General features: G+C 62.3%; 2 protein-coding genes across 5 annotated transcripts; both read left to right on the forward strand.

The window, feature by feature from the left end:
* Positions 1–5,678: 5,678 nt before the first annotated feature.
* Positions 5,679–9,942, forward strand: NTF4 (neurotrophin 4). 3 transcript variants are annotated; one of them, XM_059728196.1, is made up of 3 exons: positions 5,681–6,390; positions 8,264–8,684; positions 8,864–9,942. In XM_059728196.1, the coding sequence occupies exon 3, from the start codon at positions 8,883–8,885 to the stop codon at positions 9,495–9,497; it is 615 nt and encodes a 204-aa protein (XP_059584179.1). In that variant the 5' UTR covers positions 5,681–6,390; positions 8,264–8,684; positions 8,864–8,882; the 3' UTR covers positions 9,498–9,942. The 3 variants fall into 3 exon arrangements, with proteins under 3 accessions (XP_059584181.1, XP_059584179.1, XP_059584180.1); XM_059728197.1 differs by lacking the exon at positions 5,681–6,390 and adding an exon at positions 7,403–7,829; XM_059728198.1 differs by lacking the exon at positions 8,264–8,684 and having other exon boundaries at positions 5,679–6,390.
* An 81-nt stretch (positions 9,943–10,023) lies between these two features.
* On the forward strand, positions 10,024–14,463 carry SAXO3 (stabilizer of axonemal microtubules 3). Of its 2 annotated transcripts, none has more exons than XM_059728194.1 (5): positions 10,024–10,870; positions 11,036–11,224; positions 11,601–11,762; positions 11,941–12,179; positions 12,785–14,463. In XM_059728194.1, exons 1-5 carry the CDS (start codon positions 10,715–10,717, stop codon positions 13,059–13,061), a joined length of 1,023 nt encoding a protein of 340 aa, XP_059584177.1. In that variant the 5' UTR covers positions 10,024–10,714; the 3' UTR covers positions 13,062–14,463. The 2 variants fall into 2 exon arrangements, with proteins under 2 accessions (XP_059584177.1, XP_059584178.1); XM_059728195.1 differs by having other exon boundaries at positions 11,941–12,068; positions 12,785–14,462.
* The last annotated feature ends 25 nt before the right edge of the window (positions 14,464–14,488 follow it).

The raw sequence follows: 14,488 nt of genomic DNA on the forward strand, positions 1-14,488 counted from the left end.
CTGCTGTGCAGGGCAGATCACATTGGAGGGGGCCACGAGGACATCCCAGGTGACTCTCCCCTCCTCACGACTTCATGCTGGGCACCCCCGTTCCCTCCCGTTCCTCCGTCCATCCTGCTGAGGTGGCAGGTTTAATTTTAGGCCTGTAGAATAGCCTGGATTCCAGCTAGGTCCCAGGGGCTGGGGGAGGGGACAGCCGCTGGGTGGGGAAGGGGGTCCTGGAGAAGGGGAGCATGTTAAAGGGACGGCACCTCATGGGGTGAAGGGGAAGGAGGGGATTGGTGCCCCACAGGCTGGCACTGGGTGGGGGGATTATCTAGCAGGGCAGGGAGATGTACAGGCAGTCTTGGGGGGGCACGGTTGGATGGACAGATGGAGGTACTGTCAGAAGGATGGGGCACTGGGATGGATGACAGGCTCCAGGGTGCACAGACGGGCTGAGACATAGGGCAAGACACAGGGACAGATGGTATGGGGTGTACGGACAGACAGATGGACATGGGGTCTGAGGGATGGGTGGCCAGACAGGACAGCATTTAGGGGCAAATGGATAGACAGCCCCCCCCCCCCCCTCGCACCCAGAGTGATGGAGGGGCCAGGATGGAAGGACGGACACATAGACAAGGGCAGGGAGCTGGCTAGGTTGTCCCCGATGGAGTCCCTGCCAGGAGGGGAAGACTAGAAGAGCCCCCCACCCACCTGTGACCACCCCCCAGGGCCCCATGGGGAACATGTGCTGCTCCAGGCCAGTTCCCACTGTAAACAGGAGGCTAAATATAACCCTGGACAGTGGCCAGGGAGCATGTGCTGCCTCGCCCCAGCAGGGGTTGCTGTGGGGGTCATGGGGCAGGAGCTGGGGGTTGGGAGCAGGATGCCCAGACCTCTCCTGACCCCAGCACAGGGATGGCCCAGACACAGGCAGCGAGTGGAGCAGAGAGCAGGACCCACAAAACTGAGGAGTCCTGGCTCCCAGCCCCCTGCTGAGCCCCTCCAGAGCTGCGAGGAACCCAGGTGTCCTGGCTTCCAGACCACCCCCACCACCACCAGCACGCCAGACCCTATTGCCCTGATTTTTTGCAGGAGTAGGGGGGCACGTTCTTCCTCCAAAAGCCAGGGGCAGGTGATGGGGGTTGGGCAGGGGAGGTGTGGGCAGTGAGACATGGAGGCAGCAGCTGCTTAAAGCATCTGCAGAACATCTGCGGGGAAGGAGGGGGAGGCGCATCTGGCTGCGAGGTACCAGCAGAGGGTTCCTGTGCCAGTGGTAGAGAGGATGTGGGTCCCAAGCCCTGCACACCCAACAGGGAGGGAACACTGAGCACAGAGCCCAACACCCAGTGCCGCCACCCTGCAGTGATGCCCTTACCTGCTGGAAGCAGGCCTGCACCAGGTTCTTGGAGAAAAGGTTGTGGATGAGGTCCAGGAAGGTGTCCAGGCTGGAGACCTCCTTGCTGTGCCTGCCCATGCCCAGAGCCTGCTTTATTTTGGGGTTGCCCAGGTGGATGGTGAGGATCAGGATGACACCCAGCATGGTTGTCAGCACCATGGTGCACACACAGTACACCATAGCCCACATGCCCATGCACCTGCTTGACCTGGTGTCTAGCCCTGCCAGTCCTGTGCCACACACACCCCAAGCCTGGCTATGGGCTGGACGTGGTGCGGGACCCTGGGATGCAGCCACCTCTGGGGTAGGCACATTACAGTCTGGTTATACGACACCTCCTCAACCAATGCTGAGATGCAGCTGCCTTTGGGGTGGGGTAAATTAGAGGGAGGCTATACAGGGGCTCTAATCTGTCCAAGGAGATGCAGCCGCCTCTGGCTCTTCCTCCCTGGTTGCAATTAGACTTCTAAGGGCTGGGTTTAGGGTAGGTCAAAAGTCGGAGGTCAGGGCTGGAGAGGGGAGGCAGGGGTTCACTCCCTGGACCTGTTTCTGCTTAGGCAGAGGAAGCAGCCAGACTCGTTCCTCAGGGTGAATGGGGTAAAGGGAGATGCTGTGGGCCCCACCCACTGTGACCTTGCCCACCCAGGAGGCCTCCCTGGTGCCCCTCACTCCCAACCAGCAGCCCCTTGCCCCCCAGCCCTGCTGGTGCCCTCCTGACCTGCAGCCCCCTGCCCCCCTAGCTCTGCCAGTGCCCCTCACTCCCAACCGCAGCCCCCCGTCCCCCCAAGCCCTGTTGGTGCTTCTCACACCCAACCAGCAGCCCCCTGCCCCCCAGCCCTGTGGGTGCCTCTCACTGTGTAGCAGCTGTAGCAGCCTGTGCCCCCCTCTCTAAAGGGTCAGGTCCTTTCAGGAAGCCCCAGGCCCCAGTCCTGCTCTTCATAAAACCAGTCTGAGCAGAACCAGCTGCCCCCAGTGCAGGGGAGGAGATTAACTCCTTCCCTCCCAGAGCAGGCAGCCAAGGGCTGGCTGTATATACCCTCCACCCCCATGGGCCCATTCCACTCCAGAGCTGACTGCATGGCATGGCTGGTGGAGGGGGGGTTCCCCTCACTCATACCCCCCACAACCCTAGAGGGAAGCTGGTGTTGGTCTCTCCTGGGGGGAGAAAAGGAAGGGAGAAACTCCTCACTAACCCCATGGGGTACAAGTGGACCTAAGACCAAGCCCCACTGACCTCCTCCTTGCAGGGATGAATAGAGACCCATCACCTGGGGGGGGAGGGCGCGTTCTGAGACTGCCCCAGTCTCCCCCCACCTTCAAGGCCCGTCTTCCCCCCCTGGCTTTCCTTATGGCTTTAATATAAAACACTATGGGACAAGGGGCCATAAAAAAGCCCTGGTGGGTGAGAGGCTGGTTGGTCGTGGGGGTCCAGGGGTTGGTGAGTACCTGTTCCCCACCCTGGTCCCCACTGGCTGTCCCTAACCCCTCCTTGCTCCATCTTCCCCAGCTTCCAAACCTCAGCCTTGTTTTTCCTATTAGTCCTGTTTTAAAAGATAAAACAGCTGTCTCTATTGGGGGGGGGGGGGGAGAGAGAGAGAGAGAGAGAGAGAGAGAGAGAGAGAGAGAGAGAGAGAGAGAGAGAGAGAGTGCGTGTGCTTGTGCATGTGCATGTGCATGTGCGTATGCATGCACATGTGTTGGGGGGGGGTTCTACCCTGGCTCTGCGAAAGCAATGGGGTCTAGGGGTGGCAGGAGCACAGATGCCTGGGTTCTAGCCTGACTCTGGAGGGGCCAGGGGGGGCCAGGGCTGGGGGTTGGGATGAGGAGCTGGCAGCCCGGTGGCCTGGGTTCTGTCTCTGCTGGGAAGGATCCAGGGGGCCTTGAGTGAGGTCATATTCATCACTTACAGAGGTCAGGATCCTTCTAGCACCTCCTTCTGGCTGTGGCTGCTCCTTTTGTCACCCCAAAATTAATTCCACTCCCCCCACACAATGCCCAGCCACCAGGAGGCAGCACCAATGCTCAGCACTCACCTTCCCTCAGCCCCCACACCCTACTCTGCAATTGGGGGCAGGGGGAGAGGGGGGGAAGGGGGTGGGGGGCTGTGAGTCAGGAGTGAGGGGCACTGGCGGGGATTTTGGGGGGCAAGGGGCTGCAGGTCAAAAGTAAGGGGCACAGGCAGGGTGGGGGAGTTCCCTGCCTTGGGCACTGTGCTGGGACTCTGGCGTCCCACCCCGTAAGCCCCATGGAATGCAGCCTGGGGGGGGCTGGGGGTTCGTCGGGACACGTTGGCCCCACCCAAGCACTGCCTGAAAATGGCTCCTGGCCAGGAACGCACAGGCGGGGGGAGGGCCTGACCCTCCGCCCCCTAGATCCATCAGCCCGGCATGTGGCACAGACCCCCAAACCCCTTAGCACCGCAGCACCCTGCAGCTTTCCCCCCTTGCCCCCATGTGCACCTACAGACACGCACACACCCTGCAGACACACACGTGTATATACCAATGGATACACCCAGAGACATGCATTTGTGTATACACTGGCACACATGTATACACCGACACATGCACACACATGCCCAGCACACACACACAACTGTGTATAAATCATACATATGCATGCATCTGTCACACATGTATACACTGATGCACACACCAGACGCACACATACATGTGTATACACTAACACATACATACCCCAGACATGTACTCATATGTATACAACAGCCCCCCAAACATGCACATACATGTATACACCCACATACATACATGTATACACCAACACATGCAAACATGCACCCCCAGACATGCACACACACACCCCCCCCACAGGTGCACACAACCTCCCACCTCACCACCCAGCCCCGCCCCACCCCGCCCTTGTCTCCAAGTACAACCAAATGACCAGCAAACATTTTCCCCCCCACACCACCATGAGGGACAAGCCCAACCCATGCCCCCCCCTCAGAACCCCTTTGCACCTGGACACACACACACACATACAACTTTATCTTCCCAGTGTACAGCAGGCTTATGCACACACACACTTGTTTGGCTTGTCCCCTCCAGCAGGGGGCAGCACATGCAGGCTCATACATGGAGTGGGACCTATGTGCTCCAGAAGGGGGGCTCTCACACACACCCCTCCCTCCAGCAGGGGGTCACACACACATGCCCTCCAGCAGGGGTTTCTCTCTCTCTCACACAAACACACACACACTGTAGGACAATGCACACATGCACAGACAGCATATGCCAACATGTGTACAGGTCCAGAGTACATGAAATACACACGCAATGTATGACACAAAACATGCTCATACAACATGCAACAAAACACACACAATATAGGACACAATGCCTCATCGCACCCCTCACACACACACCCTGGGCATAGATGGCCTCTGACGATCTGTTAACAGAGTTTTTTGGCAAGACTTTTACTTATTTTATTTATTTACTGGAATCCCCAGGAAAAGCACCAGGAGAAGCCCCCATAGGCCCTTCACCCACTGCTCATTCTTCTAGTTAGCCCACCCCATAGTGACCCCCACCCCTGGGACCCACATCCTGGGGGACCTTTTAATGGAGTTTTTGGGAAGACATTTCCATAGGTTTTTTATATCCCCTAGAAAAGCACTGGGGGGTGTTCACCCACTGCTCGTATGCATAGCTAGCCCACCCTGTAGTGACCCCCACCCTGGGGATCCACAAACCCAGGTGATCTTTTCATGGGGTTTTTGGGAAGACATTTCCATAAGTTTTTTCCCTCCAGAGAAACTCCAGCAGGGGGAAGGCAGCTTAAATGGTTTCACCTACTGCTCCGAGATGGTGTGTGAAACGCCCCCCCCATCCTGCCCCCCCCCGGGATCCCTGGCTCTGGGGGGCTGCAAGAGGTGTGAAGGGTATGTCAGGCTCAGGTAGGCCGGACTCTCTCTCATCGCCCCCTCCAATAAAACCAGCCTGGCCAGGCTGGGTAATAGGAGATGCACCCACGCCCCAGCTCAGCCCCCCCCCAAACGCACACACACAGAGCAGGACAAAAGGGAGATGAAAAGAGGAGGCCAGACAGGTCTGGGGTCCCTGGGGGGTGGCTGGCAGAGGAGCCGGCTGCTTTGTTCTCTCTGGCCCCCAGACGCAGGGGGGGTCTGGGGTTCAGGTTTCACGGGTGAGAAGTGATGGGAACTGGGTGTAGGTGGGGAAGGGAGGGGTGGGTAGGGGGCTTCAGGGGGCGGGCCCCGGCGCTGCCTGGCTCAGGTGAGCCAGGCCCTGCCCTCCTGGGGGGAGCCTCTGGTTTGGGCTGGGCGGGGGGCACCTGTGCCCCCTTGGCTCTGCCCTCTGGTGGCTTTGGCATGCCCCATGGCAGGGGTGGGGGGGAAGGTTCTCTGCCCCCCTGGCCTCCGACCCCATCATCACCCAGTCGCCCTGGGACCTTAATCAAAGCCAGATCCCGGGGAAGGAGAGGGGGTGGGGGAGAAGGATCAGGTGCCCCTATTGTGCCCCCACCCAGAGGCAGGTGGGGTGGGGGAAGAAGCAGGCAAGTGGGCATGGAGTACAGGACTCCCCCCCAGGTCCCTCCACTGGCCAAGCCCCCTCACCCATCTCCCCCAGCCCCCCTACCCCATCTGCCTCCTCCCTTCTTCCCCCTCTGTTTCTTCCCCAATAACTCGGAGATCAAAGCCAGGGGGGATGCCAGGCCCCCCCCATCCCAGGCCCCGCGCCCCCCCCTTCTCCCCGCCCTGCCATTCAATCGCTGCCCAGAAAACCGAAACCAGCCCCTTCGGCGGCGACTTTATTAACTTTTCATGTTGAAACCCAAAGGCTCTCTTGCGCACGCTGGGGCTAGGGCCAGGGCCAGGATCTGTGCCCAGTAACTGGGGGAGTTGTCTGTCTGTCTGTCCGTTCCCCATCCCACATGCCTTGACACCTCCCAGAGGAGCTGGGGATAGAACCCAGGCATCCGGGCTCCCAGCCTTTGGAGGGGGAAGAGAAGGCAAAGGAGATCAGGTAGGTGTGATGGGGAACCTGTAGAGTGGGAGCAAGGGACTACGGGTTGGGGTACCGGCAGAGCTAGAAGGGGGTGCAGGTTGGGAGTGAGGGGCACCTGGGGTGTGCAGGTCAGGGATGAGGGGCACCAGCGGGGCTGCATTTATGGCAGGGGTCCTTGGGGAGTTCCTGTGTGCTCTGGGTCCCTGTAAACTCATGCTGGGGGTTGGGGGGGGTTCCTCCCTGCCTGAGCCTGGGCTGTGGGGAGCTTCCTGGCAGGCGGAGGGGTGGGGGATTCCTGGCCTCCCCCCTCCCTCACTCACCTTCAGGCAGAGGCCGCCCTCAATGGGAAGCAGCTGGTGGAGAGGGATGGAGCCTCTGAGGTCTCCCAGGGAGGGGCTGCAGGGCCTGGGCTGCATTAGCTGTGAGTCAGGCCCCTGACAGATACACAGCCAGACAGACAGACTCCCCCTCCCCCCGCCCAGGCTCCTACATGGGGGCTGGGAGCCCTGGACACCTGGGTTCTCTCCCTGCTCTGGGAAGGGTGTGGGGCCTGGTGAGCCTGGGGCCCGGACACCTGGGTTCTTTCTCAGCTGGGGGGGGGCTCTGGTCACAGCAAGGCCCTGGATGCACCTTCAGCTCTGGTGGGTTTGCCCCCTCTCCAGTACCCAGGCCTGGCACAGGGTCCCCACTCCTCACACCTGTCACCCTGACCCCAAGCAGCACAGATTGACTCCTCTTCCCTGCCCGCGGCCCAATCCTGCACACTCGTCCAGAAACCTTGCCTGCTCCTGGTGATATGCCCTGGCAGGGCATAGCCGGCTGGGGCTAGCAAGGGGGCTGCAGGTCGGGAGTGAGGGCACCTGTAGTCTGAGGGGGGGGCGGGGGGGGCAGTAGGGCGGGAGGAGAGGGGCACTGGGAAGGGCGGGGGCTATGGGTCGGAAGTGAAGGGCACCGGCAGAGCCAGGGGGACAGGGCCTGCGGGTTAGGAGTGCGGGGCACCGGCAGGGCTGGGGGAGGCAGAGGGCCGAGACAGGCCGGCACTCGCTGCAGTCGCTCGCGGCGGGGGCGGGGGCGCTCGCACGGATCTGTCAGCGCCCCCACCCCAGCGGGGTCAGGGCGCCAGGCATTGTGGGTAACGCGGTATGCAAATCGCCCCGGGCCGGCCCCGCCCCCCACAGTTCTGGGAGCAGGGCGGGGGTTTCTCGCAGTCCCCCCGCGCTGGGCGTCCTGGCTGCCTCCCCCCGGCCCACACCCCATAGAGCCAAGCGCAGCCCCGTGGACACGGCCCCCCCGGGGCTCGCTCCAGGGGCTGGAGCTGCGTGGACAGCCCCCGCCTCTAAACCCCATGACACAGACCAGCCCGGGCCCAGGCGGGGGTGGACGCGGCGCCCACCCCCAGCCCATCCCCCAGGACTCGGCCCCCCAGCTCCAGCGGAGCCCGGCCCCCGTCAGGGCAGGTTGGAGGCCTCTGTCACTGGTGGTGGATTCCAAAGCTGGCGGCTGCGGGAAGGGGGGGGACGGGGGCAGTGAATGGAATCCAGATGCAGGCACATCTGGGGAGGGCGTCGGGGTCGAGTTGGGGGCTGATCCGACCCGCCTTTGAAACTGAAACCCAGCAGGCAGCTGTCCCGGGACCTCCCCCACATCCCCCATGCACCCAGCTACCTGTTCTCAGCCAACACGGGACGGGGGGAGGGGGACTGGGTACCAGGATGCCTGGGTTCACCCCCAGCTTTGCAAATACATCTAGCGAGTCAGGGCACAGGGATCCAGGAACCCTGGGTCCTCACCCAGCTCTGAGGGGGCTGCTTACAGCAGGGGGTGGGGGGAGCCCAGACACCTGGGTTCTCACTCCAGCCAACAGCTTTTCTGTCTTTCTCTTCCCTCCCAGGTCTTCTGAGTGACAGCCCCAGCTCCAGCCCCCCTGACTGGCTGAACCCCCCCAAACACTCCTCACCCCCCAAGTGTGGTAGATGCTCCAGACCCCCTGGGAGGGGCCCCCTAAGTCAGGCTGACCTTGAGACCCCCCCACTTGCTGCTGAGCCCATGGGGTGCCCAGGCCAGGACTGGCTGGTTGGTGAGGCCCCCAGGGTTGTGGGGGTCCTGATACAGAGCCCTGGTGCCTGGTAGGACCCGGGAGGGGCGGGGGGGCAGGGAGCAGAGCCTGGGGGACCCCCAGCCATCACCTGCCCTGGGGAGATCAGGAAGAGGCTGCAGCACTCTGCTGGGCCCAATACCGGAAGGGACATGAATCGGACCAGGGCCCGGGACTTCTGGGAGCAACGTGGTCGAGACCCCCACTAAGCTGGCAGGTAACACCTAAGGCCTCTCGCTCCCAACCTGCAGGCCCTCCCTTGGGTCCCAGGGCTGGGATATAGGGGGGACTGGGGCATGGCTAGGTGCTGGGTCCCAGGGCTGGGATGTAGCAGGGGATAGAGCTGTATCTCGGTGCTGGGTACCCCTGCTCTAACCCTGCTCTCCCTCCGATCAGGTCCCCTGGGTGCCCAGTGATGCCCATCCCGCTTCTGCCCATGGTGATGACATCATTCCTCTGTGCATTCCATGCTGCCCCCCTCCCCCCGCCTGCCCCAGATGCTGGGGTTCCTTGGGACGGGACACCGCCTCTCCCGGATGAGTGGGACCTGTACTCTCCCCGTGTGGCCCTGTCCCACCGGGAGCCCGCAGGGCCTCCACTGCTGCTGCTGCTGGAGGAGCCTGGGATGCAGGCAGCAGCGGCCAATGGGACACGGCGGGTGCGGAGGGCAGCAGAGATGGCAGCGGCGCGGCGGGGGGAGATGGCTGTGTGCGACAGCGTCAACGTGTGGGTGACGGACAAGCGGGCAGCTGTGGACATCCGGGGCAAAGCAGTAACGGTGCTGTCCGAGGTGCAGACGCTGACGGGGCCCCTAAAGCAGTACTTCTTTGAGACCAAGTGCAACCCAGCTGGAGGCACCGGGGGTGGGTGCCGGGGTGTGGACCGGCGCCACTGGCTGTCCGAGTGCAAGGCCAAGCAGTCATATGTGCGGGCGCTCACCGTGGACTCTGAGAAGTTGGTGGGCTGGCGCTGGATCCGTATCGATACAGCTTGTGTCTGCACCCTCCTCAGCCGCGCTGGGCGGACATAGAAGCCCCAGGGAACGTGGTCTCTGTCAGCGGCTGGACAAGTTGGAGCCATGGACGTGGTGCCTGAGGGGCCTGGAGATGTGGGCAGGACTGCATGGATGGTGCTGCCACTGCTCTCCCCATGGCCAGACTCCAGGGATCCCACTGATCATGCTAGGGTCTCACAGGAATTGGGGTCCTCAGGCATGGTGGCTGCTGCCTGGGCCCACAGCCAGTCTCAGTGGCCTGCATCTGTGTCCCAAGTGGTGTCATTTCTTTGGGATTCAACTGTTTCATTTTGGTTAACTCTATTTCCTACCATATTTATTGCCCCCTGCCCTCCCTCTGCCCCCCAGGACTCTTGTGATGGCTGCTCCCTGACCCCCTTGCTCCATGTTAACTTATTTCCTGCAGCACCTGCCCCGGTGTGCCTCCCCCCCCACCCCTGGAAAGACCTGAATGACCCCATGCCTCGTCTCAGCTTCTGTCATTGGGTTCGCTGCCCTGGGAGAGGCTGCCACGGAAGCTGGATGCCAGATCCCTTTGTGGACTCTCCACCCCTAGCCCTGCTGGTGACCCTCACTTTGGACTGGCAGGCCGCTCCTGCCCTAGTGCCAGTCGTTCCCAACCCGCAGCCCCCTCTCCCCCCAGCCCTGGCTGTGGGAATGGGGGGGGGGGAGGGGGGGGATTTATGACCACCTGGCTCCCCCTTGTGGCAGAAGAGAGGAACTGCAGCAGCTCATGACCCATAGCAAGGTCACCATGAGCACCCCAGTGTTGGGGGGAGGTGCAGGGGGCTGCAGGTTATAAAGGGTTGGGAGCAGATTCTCTGCACCCCACAGAACAGGGAAGAACCATGTCCCTGAGGTGGGGCGGGGGGACAGACCTGACACAGAGCCCTTCTGGTGCTGGAAAAGAACCCAGTAGCTCTGGTCCCTACACTGCTCTACCCACTAGCCCCCACTCCCTGCCCACAGCTGGGAGAGAATCCAGGTGTCCTGGCTCCCAGCCCCCTACACCAGATCCCTCATGCCCCCTGGAAGCTGGCAGGAGAACCCAGCCATCCTGGCTCCCAACCCCCTCTGCTCCAATCCACCAGCCCCTCACCCCCTCTCTGTGCTAGGAGGGAACCCAGGCATCCGGCTCGCAGCTGCTCCGAGTCACATGTGCCAGGTTCCAGCACCATGGCAACAGCCATCACAAACATCCCCCCCTCCTCAACAATCCAGGCAGCCTGGGCATGGCGGGCACTGCACTGGCTCTGGCCACTGTGCCGCAGCCCTTGGTGGGTATGAAGGGGGGACACTGGCACCACCGGCAAGACTGGCACCTCACCAGCAGTGGTGTGGGGCTGGAGTACCAGCCCCCCCTGCCCTTCCTGCCACCTGCTGCCCAAGTGAGTGTGGTCAGAACCCAGATGCCTGGGTCCCATGTCTAGCTCTGGGAGTGGGGTGAGGGCTGGTGGGCTAGAGCCTGGGGGGCTGGGAGCCAGGACTCCTGGGCTCTCTGTCCACTCTGGGAGGTGGTGGTGGGGGGATCTAGCTCCTCTCTCTCCCCCCAGTCCACCCTGCATCAGCCCCTACCCCTCGCCTCTGAGCAGTTGTGGAAGGAGGGGGACACCAAGCACCTGGCCACCACCACAGTCCTGTGCCACAAGGTGAAAACCCATGGAGGGGTCCTCAGCCAGCCTCACCACCCTATCCCCCCACCACACTGGCAGGTGCACTTCAATAAGGATCTGCAGGACAAGGTGAGTCTATACCAGCAGGGGGAAGCAAGGGGAGGGTCTCTGGTGCAAGGGGGGTGGGTACCAGGACACCTGGATTCTCTCTCACGCCTGGGAAGGAAGTGCAGGCTGGGGGCTTGGAGCAAGGTGGGGCTGGCTGCTTGGACTCCTGGGTTCTTTCCCAACCCTGGGAGGGGAGCATGGTGGCACTGGGTGAAGGGGGCCAGATGCCTACATTCCAGGTTCAGCCAGCCCCCTGAGAAACAAGAGGATATGACGGGTTCCTCGCTCCCTCCCTGCTGTAGGGGCAAGTGCAAAGTCCCAGGCAGGGGTTGGAGGGCTGATGTAGGGGCAGGGGGGTCCCTGCTGTGCACTGATGCTCCCCGTGTACCCCACCCAGCTGCATCTCCACACCTGGCAATTCCCCCTTGCCGCAGCCTACCTGGTCAGCGAGATGCAGGAGTGCTTCCCTGGCTGGCCCAGCCTGGCCCCCAATGGCGCCCGGCTTCCTGGGGCCCAGGTCCCATGCCTGGTTGACCACCACTGCGATGGGCCCTCCAAGGTGAGGGACCCACAAGATCGAGGATCCCTGGAGCTGGGACTCCAGGGGCTGGAGAGGGAGGGCTGGGGGAGGGGGGCCCCAGAAGACTTGCCATGGGGGTGAGGGATCCGCAGGGTGGTTGAGTGACAGTCCTGACCCTGGCATCTCCCCCACTGACTCCTGTGTCCCACCCTTGCAGCAGGTGGTGCCCACTACCCAGAACCCAGCACTGGCTGGGCGCCTCTTCTACCTGCAGGAGGAGGGGGCACTGCACCAGCTTGAGCCCTATGCCTCTGTCCCTGCCCGTGACTTCCGGCCCTTCTCCCAGTATGGCATCCCTTGGCACAGGGCCCCAGACCCCTGGGTTCCCTGGAGGGGAGCAAGGAGAGGACTGGAGCCTGGGAGGGTGTTTGCCAGGACTCCTACATCCTGCTTAGGGTGGGCAAGGAGGTAAAAGGGAGTAGGGTAGGAACACCTGCAGAGCAGGGCTATAAGCCAGGACACCTGGGTTCTATAGGGATGGGGGGGGAAAACACTCAGGCCCCCAGAGAGGGGGAGTGGGAATGAGGCCTGGGTTTTATTTAGAGCAGGGGTTCTCAATCCCCATGGACCGGCAAACTGTGGCCCCTCCAGAGCCAGGTGGAGAGACTGTGGCTCCTTCTGCAGGGCCCGCAGTAGTGCAGGGTTTGCCCCCTCTTTACTTGACTTTACCTGTGACTGCTGGGCTGTGGTTTGCTGGGCCATGTCAGTCATAAAAATTTGGGAACCCATGATCTAGGGGAAGAGAGATAGCAATCAGGACACCTGGGTTCTGTTGGAAGAGGAGGGGACATAGGTGGTGTTGGAGGGGGGAGACAGGACAGTGGGCTCTACTTGCATAGTGGTCCTGGGGAGGGGAACAGGCCAGAGCGGGGGAAGCTGGGAGCCCAGACCCTTGAGTTCTCTGGAGGGAGGATGCGGGGGCGGGAGCAGGGGTCTGACAGCACTGGAGTGGGGCTGGCAGCTGCCACCCGATAACCAGTCCCCTCATTTTCTTTCTACAGGAAGGAGCTGCAGTGTCTCACCCACAAGAGGGCAGGGGGCCTCCCCCTGCCCTTCCCCTACCCCCCATGTGACCGTGCCCCCTGCTCCCTGCGGCTGCCTATGGAGACACCTGCCATGACCCACCGGGGGGCACTCAGCTTGGCACATGAGTCCTTTGGGGTGCAGTGGTGGGCCCCAACGTGCCTGGGTCCCAGGCAGCGCCAGCCCACTGTGTGCCTGCAGGCTGCCCTGCCCAAGGTCCTGGCGGCACATGGCATGTACTGTGCAGAGGCCTAGAGTTACGGGAGTGGCAAACCAGACCCTGTGTGACCCCCAGCCCCCAAACATGCTGCACTGTCAGCCCCCACCGGGCTCTGGGTCTCCATGACTGAGGTAGGGCTGTGCCATGCCCCTCCCTGCCTACCACAACCCCAGACTGCGGAGGCTGGGATGGGGTCAGGGGCATGTCACAGAGACTACAAGGCCAGGGGGATTTGTTGTCTGGCAACCCAGCAGGTGTGGGTGGCATGGGGAATGGAAAGGGAAGGGGTGCCCTTGGAGAGGGACAAGGGAGCCAGAGGGGCCCAGTCCCTTCCCAGGATTCCTGGCTCCCAGGCCCCCTGCTTTAACCCACTAGACCCCAACCCTTTCCCAGAGTTGGGAGAGAACACAGGTGTCTGAGCCCCTGCAACCCCACTCGCCCCCAACACAAACCCACCGGGCCCTGGTTCTCTCCCAGAACTGAGATGGAATCGTGTCCTGGCCCCCAACTCACCTGCTGTCACCCACCAGACCCCACACCTTCCTGGAGCTGGGCTAGCTATGAACTCCTTACCAGTGCACTTTGGGGTAGCTTGGATGCCTGGGTTCTCTCCCTGATTGGGGAGGGGGGGGAAGCATACGTGCCGGAAGCCACCCCCAAGCAGCCTTGGCTGTGAGGCCACCTCCACCCTGTGCCCAGGCGGCCTTGGGTGCTGTCTGTGGGTGGAGAGGCCAGGGTGGGGGGCTGGGAAGGTCTGGATATGTCGGGGCTGGCCCTATGGGTACATAACAGGCAGCAGGGACAGAGGGGCACCACTTCCTGCCCAGCCCTGCCAGCAGCATGAGGCCCCTGCAGGTGAGTGCCCAGCCCAGGGCTCTGTGGGTGCACAGAGGGAGGGAGGGATGCCAATGGGGCGGGGGGTGGGGGCAGAGGAGAAAGAAGTCTCCTTGCAGGGGCAGGATGGGTTACACTGGCCATGCCTGCAGGAAGTTGGTGGGACCGGGCCAGTGGGCACCAGGGGTTTAAGTGTGTGCAGTGGGGGCACAGAAAGGGCACTATGAACATGGGCAGGTTCCAGGCAGGGGCTGGGCAAGGCTGTGGGGGCACCTAAGGAGGTGATTGGGGTTTGAGGGGTGTGTGGCTAGCAAGGAGGGAAGGAGGGGCACATGCATGTGCAAGGTGGCAGGGCACAAGGCAGGTACAAGTGAGCATGTACCTGAGGGCTGTGTGCCCGGGGGGGGGGGGCAGCGGCAGTGCAGGGACAACATACATGGGGCAAGTGTGCATGGGGGGGGCGGGTCATGTGGGAAGAGAGTGCCCATAACTTCACAGAGGGCACCCAGGAAGGGGTGTGCACATGGGTGGAGAGGGGGCTGCACACAGCCATGGACAGTGGGATGGACACATGAGGAGGCCTGTAAATTGGGAGGTGGGGGAGGAAGGATGTGTGCTTGGAGGGGGG

The sequence above is a fragment of the Alligator mississippiensis genome, chromosome 5 (assembly GCF_030867095.1).
Source record: "Alligator mississippiensis isolate rAllMis1 chromosome 5, rAllMis1, whole genome shotgun sequence".
NCBI lineage: Eukaryota > Metazoa > Chordata > Crocodylia > Alligatoridae > Alligator > Alligator mississippiensis.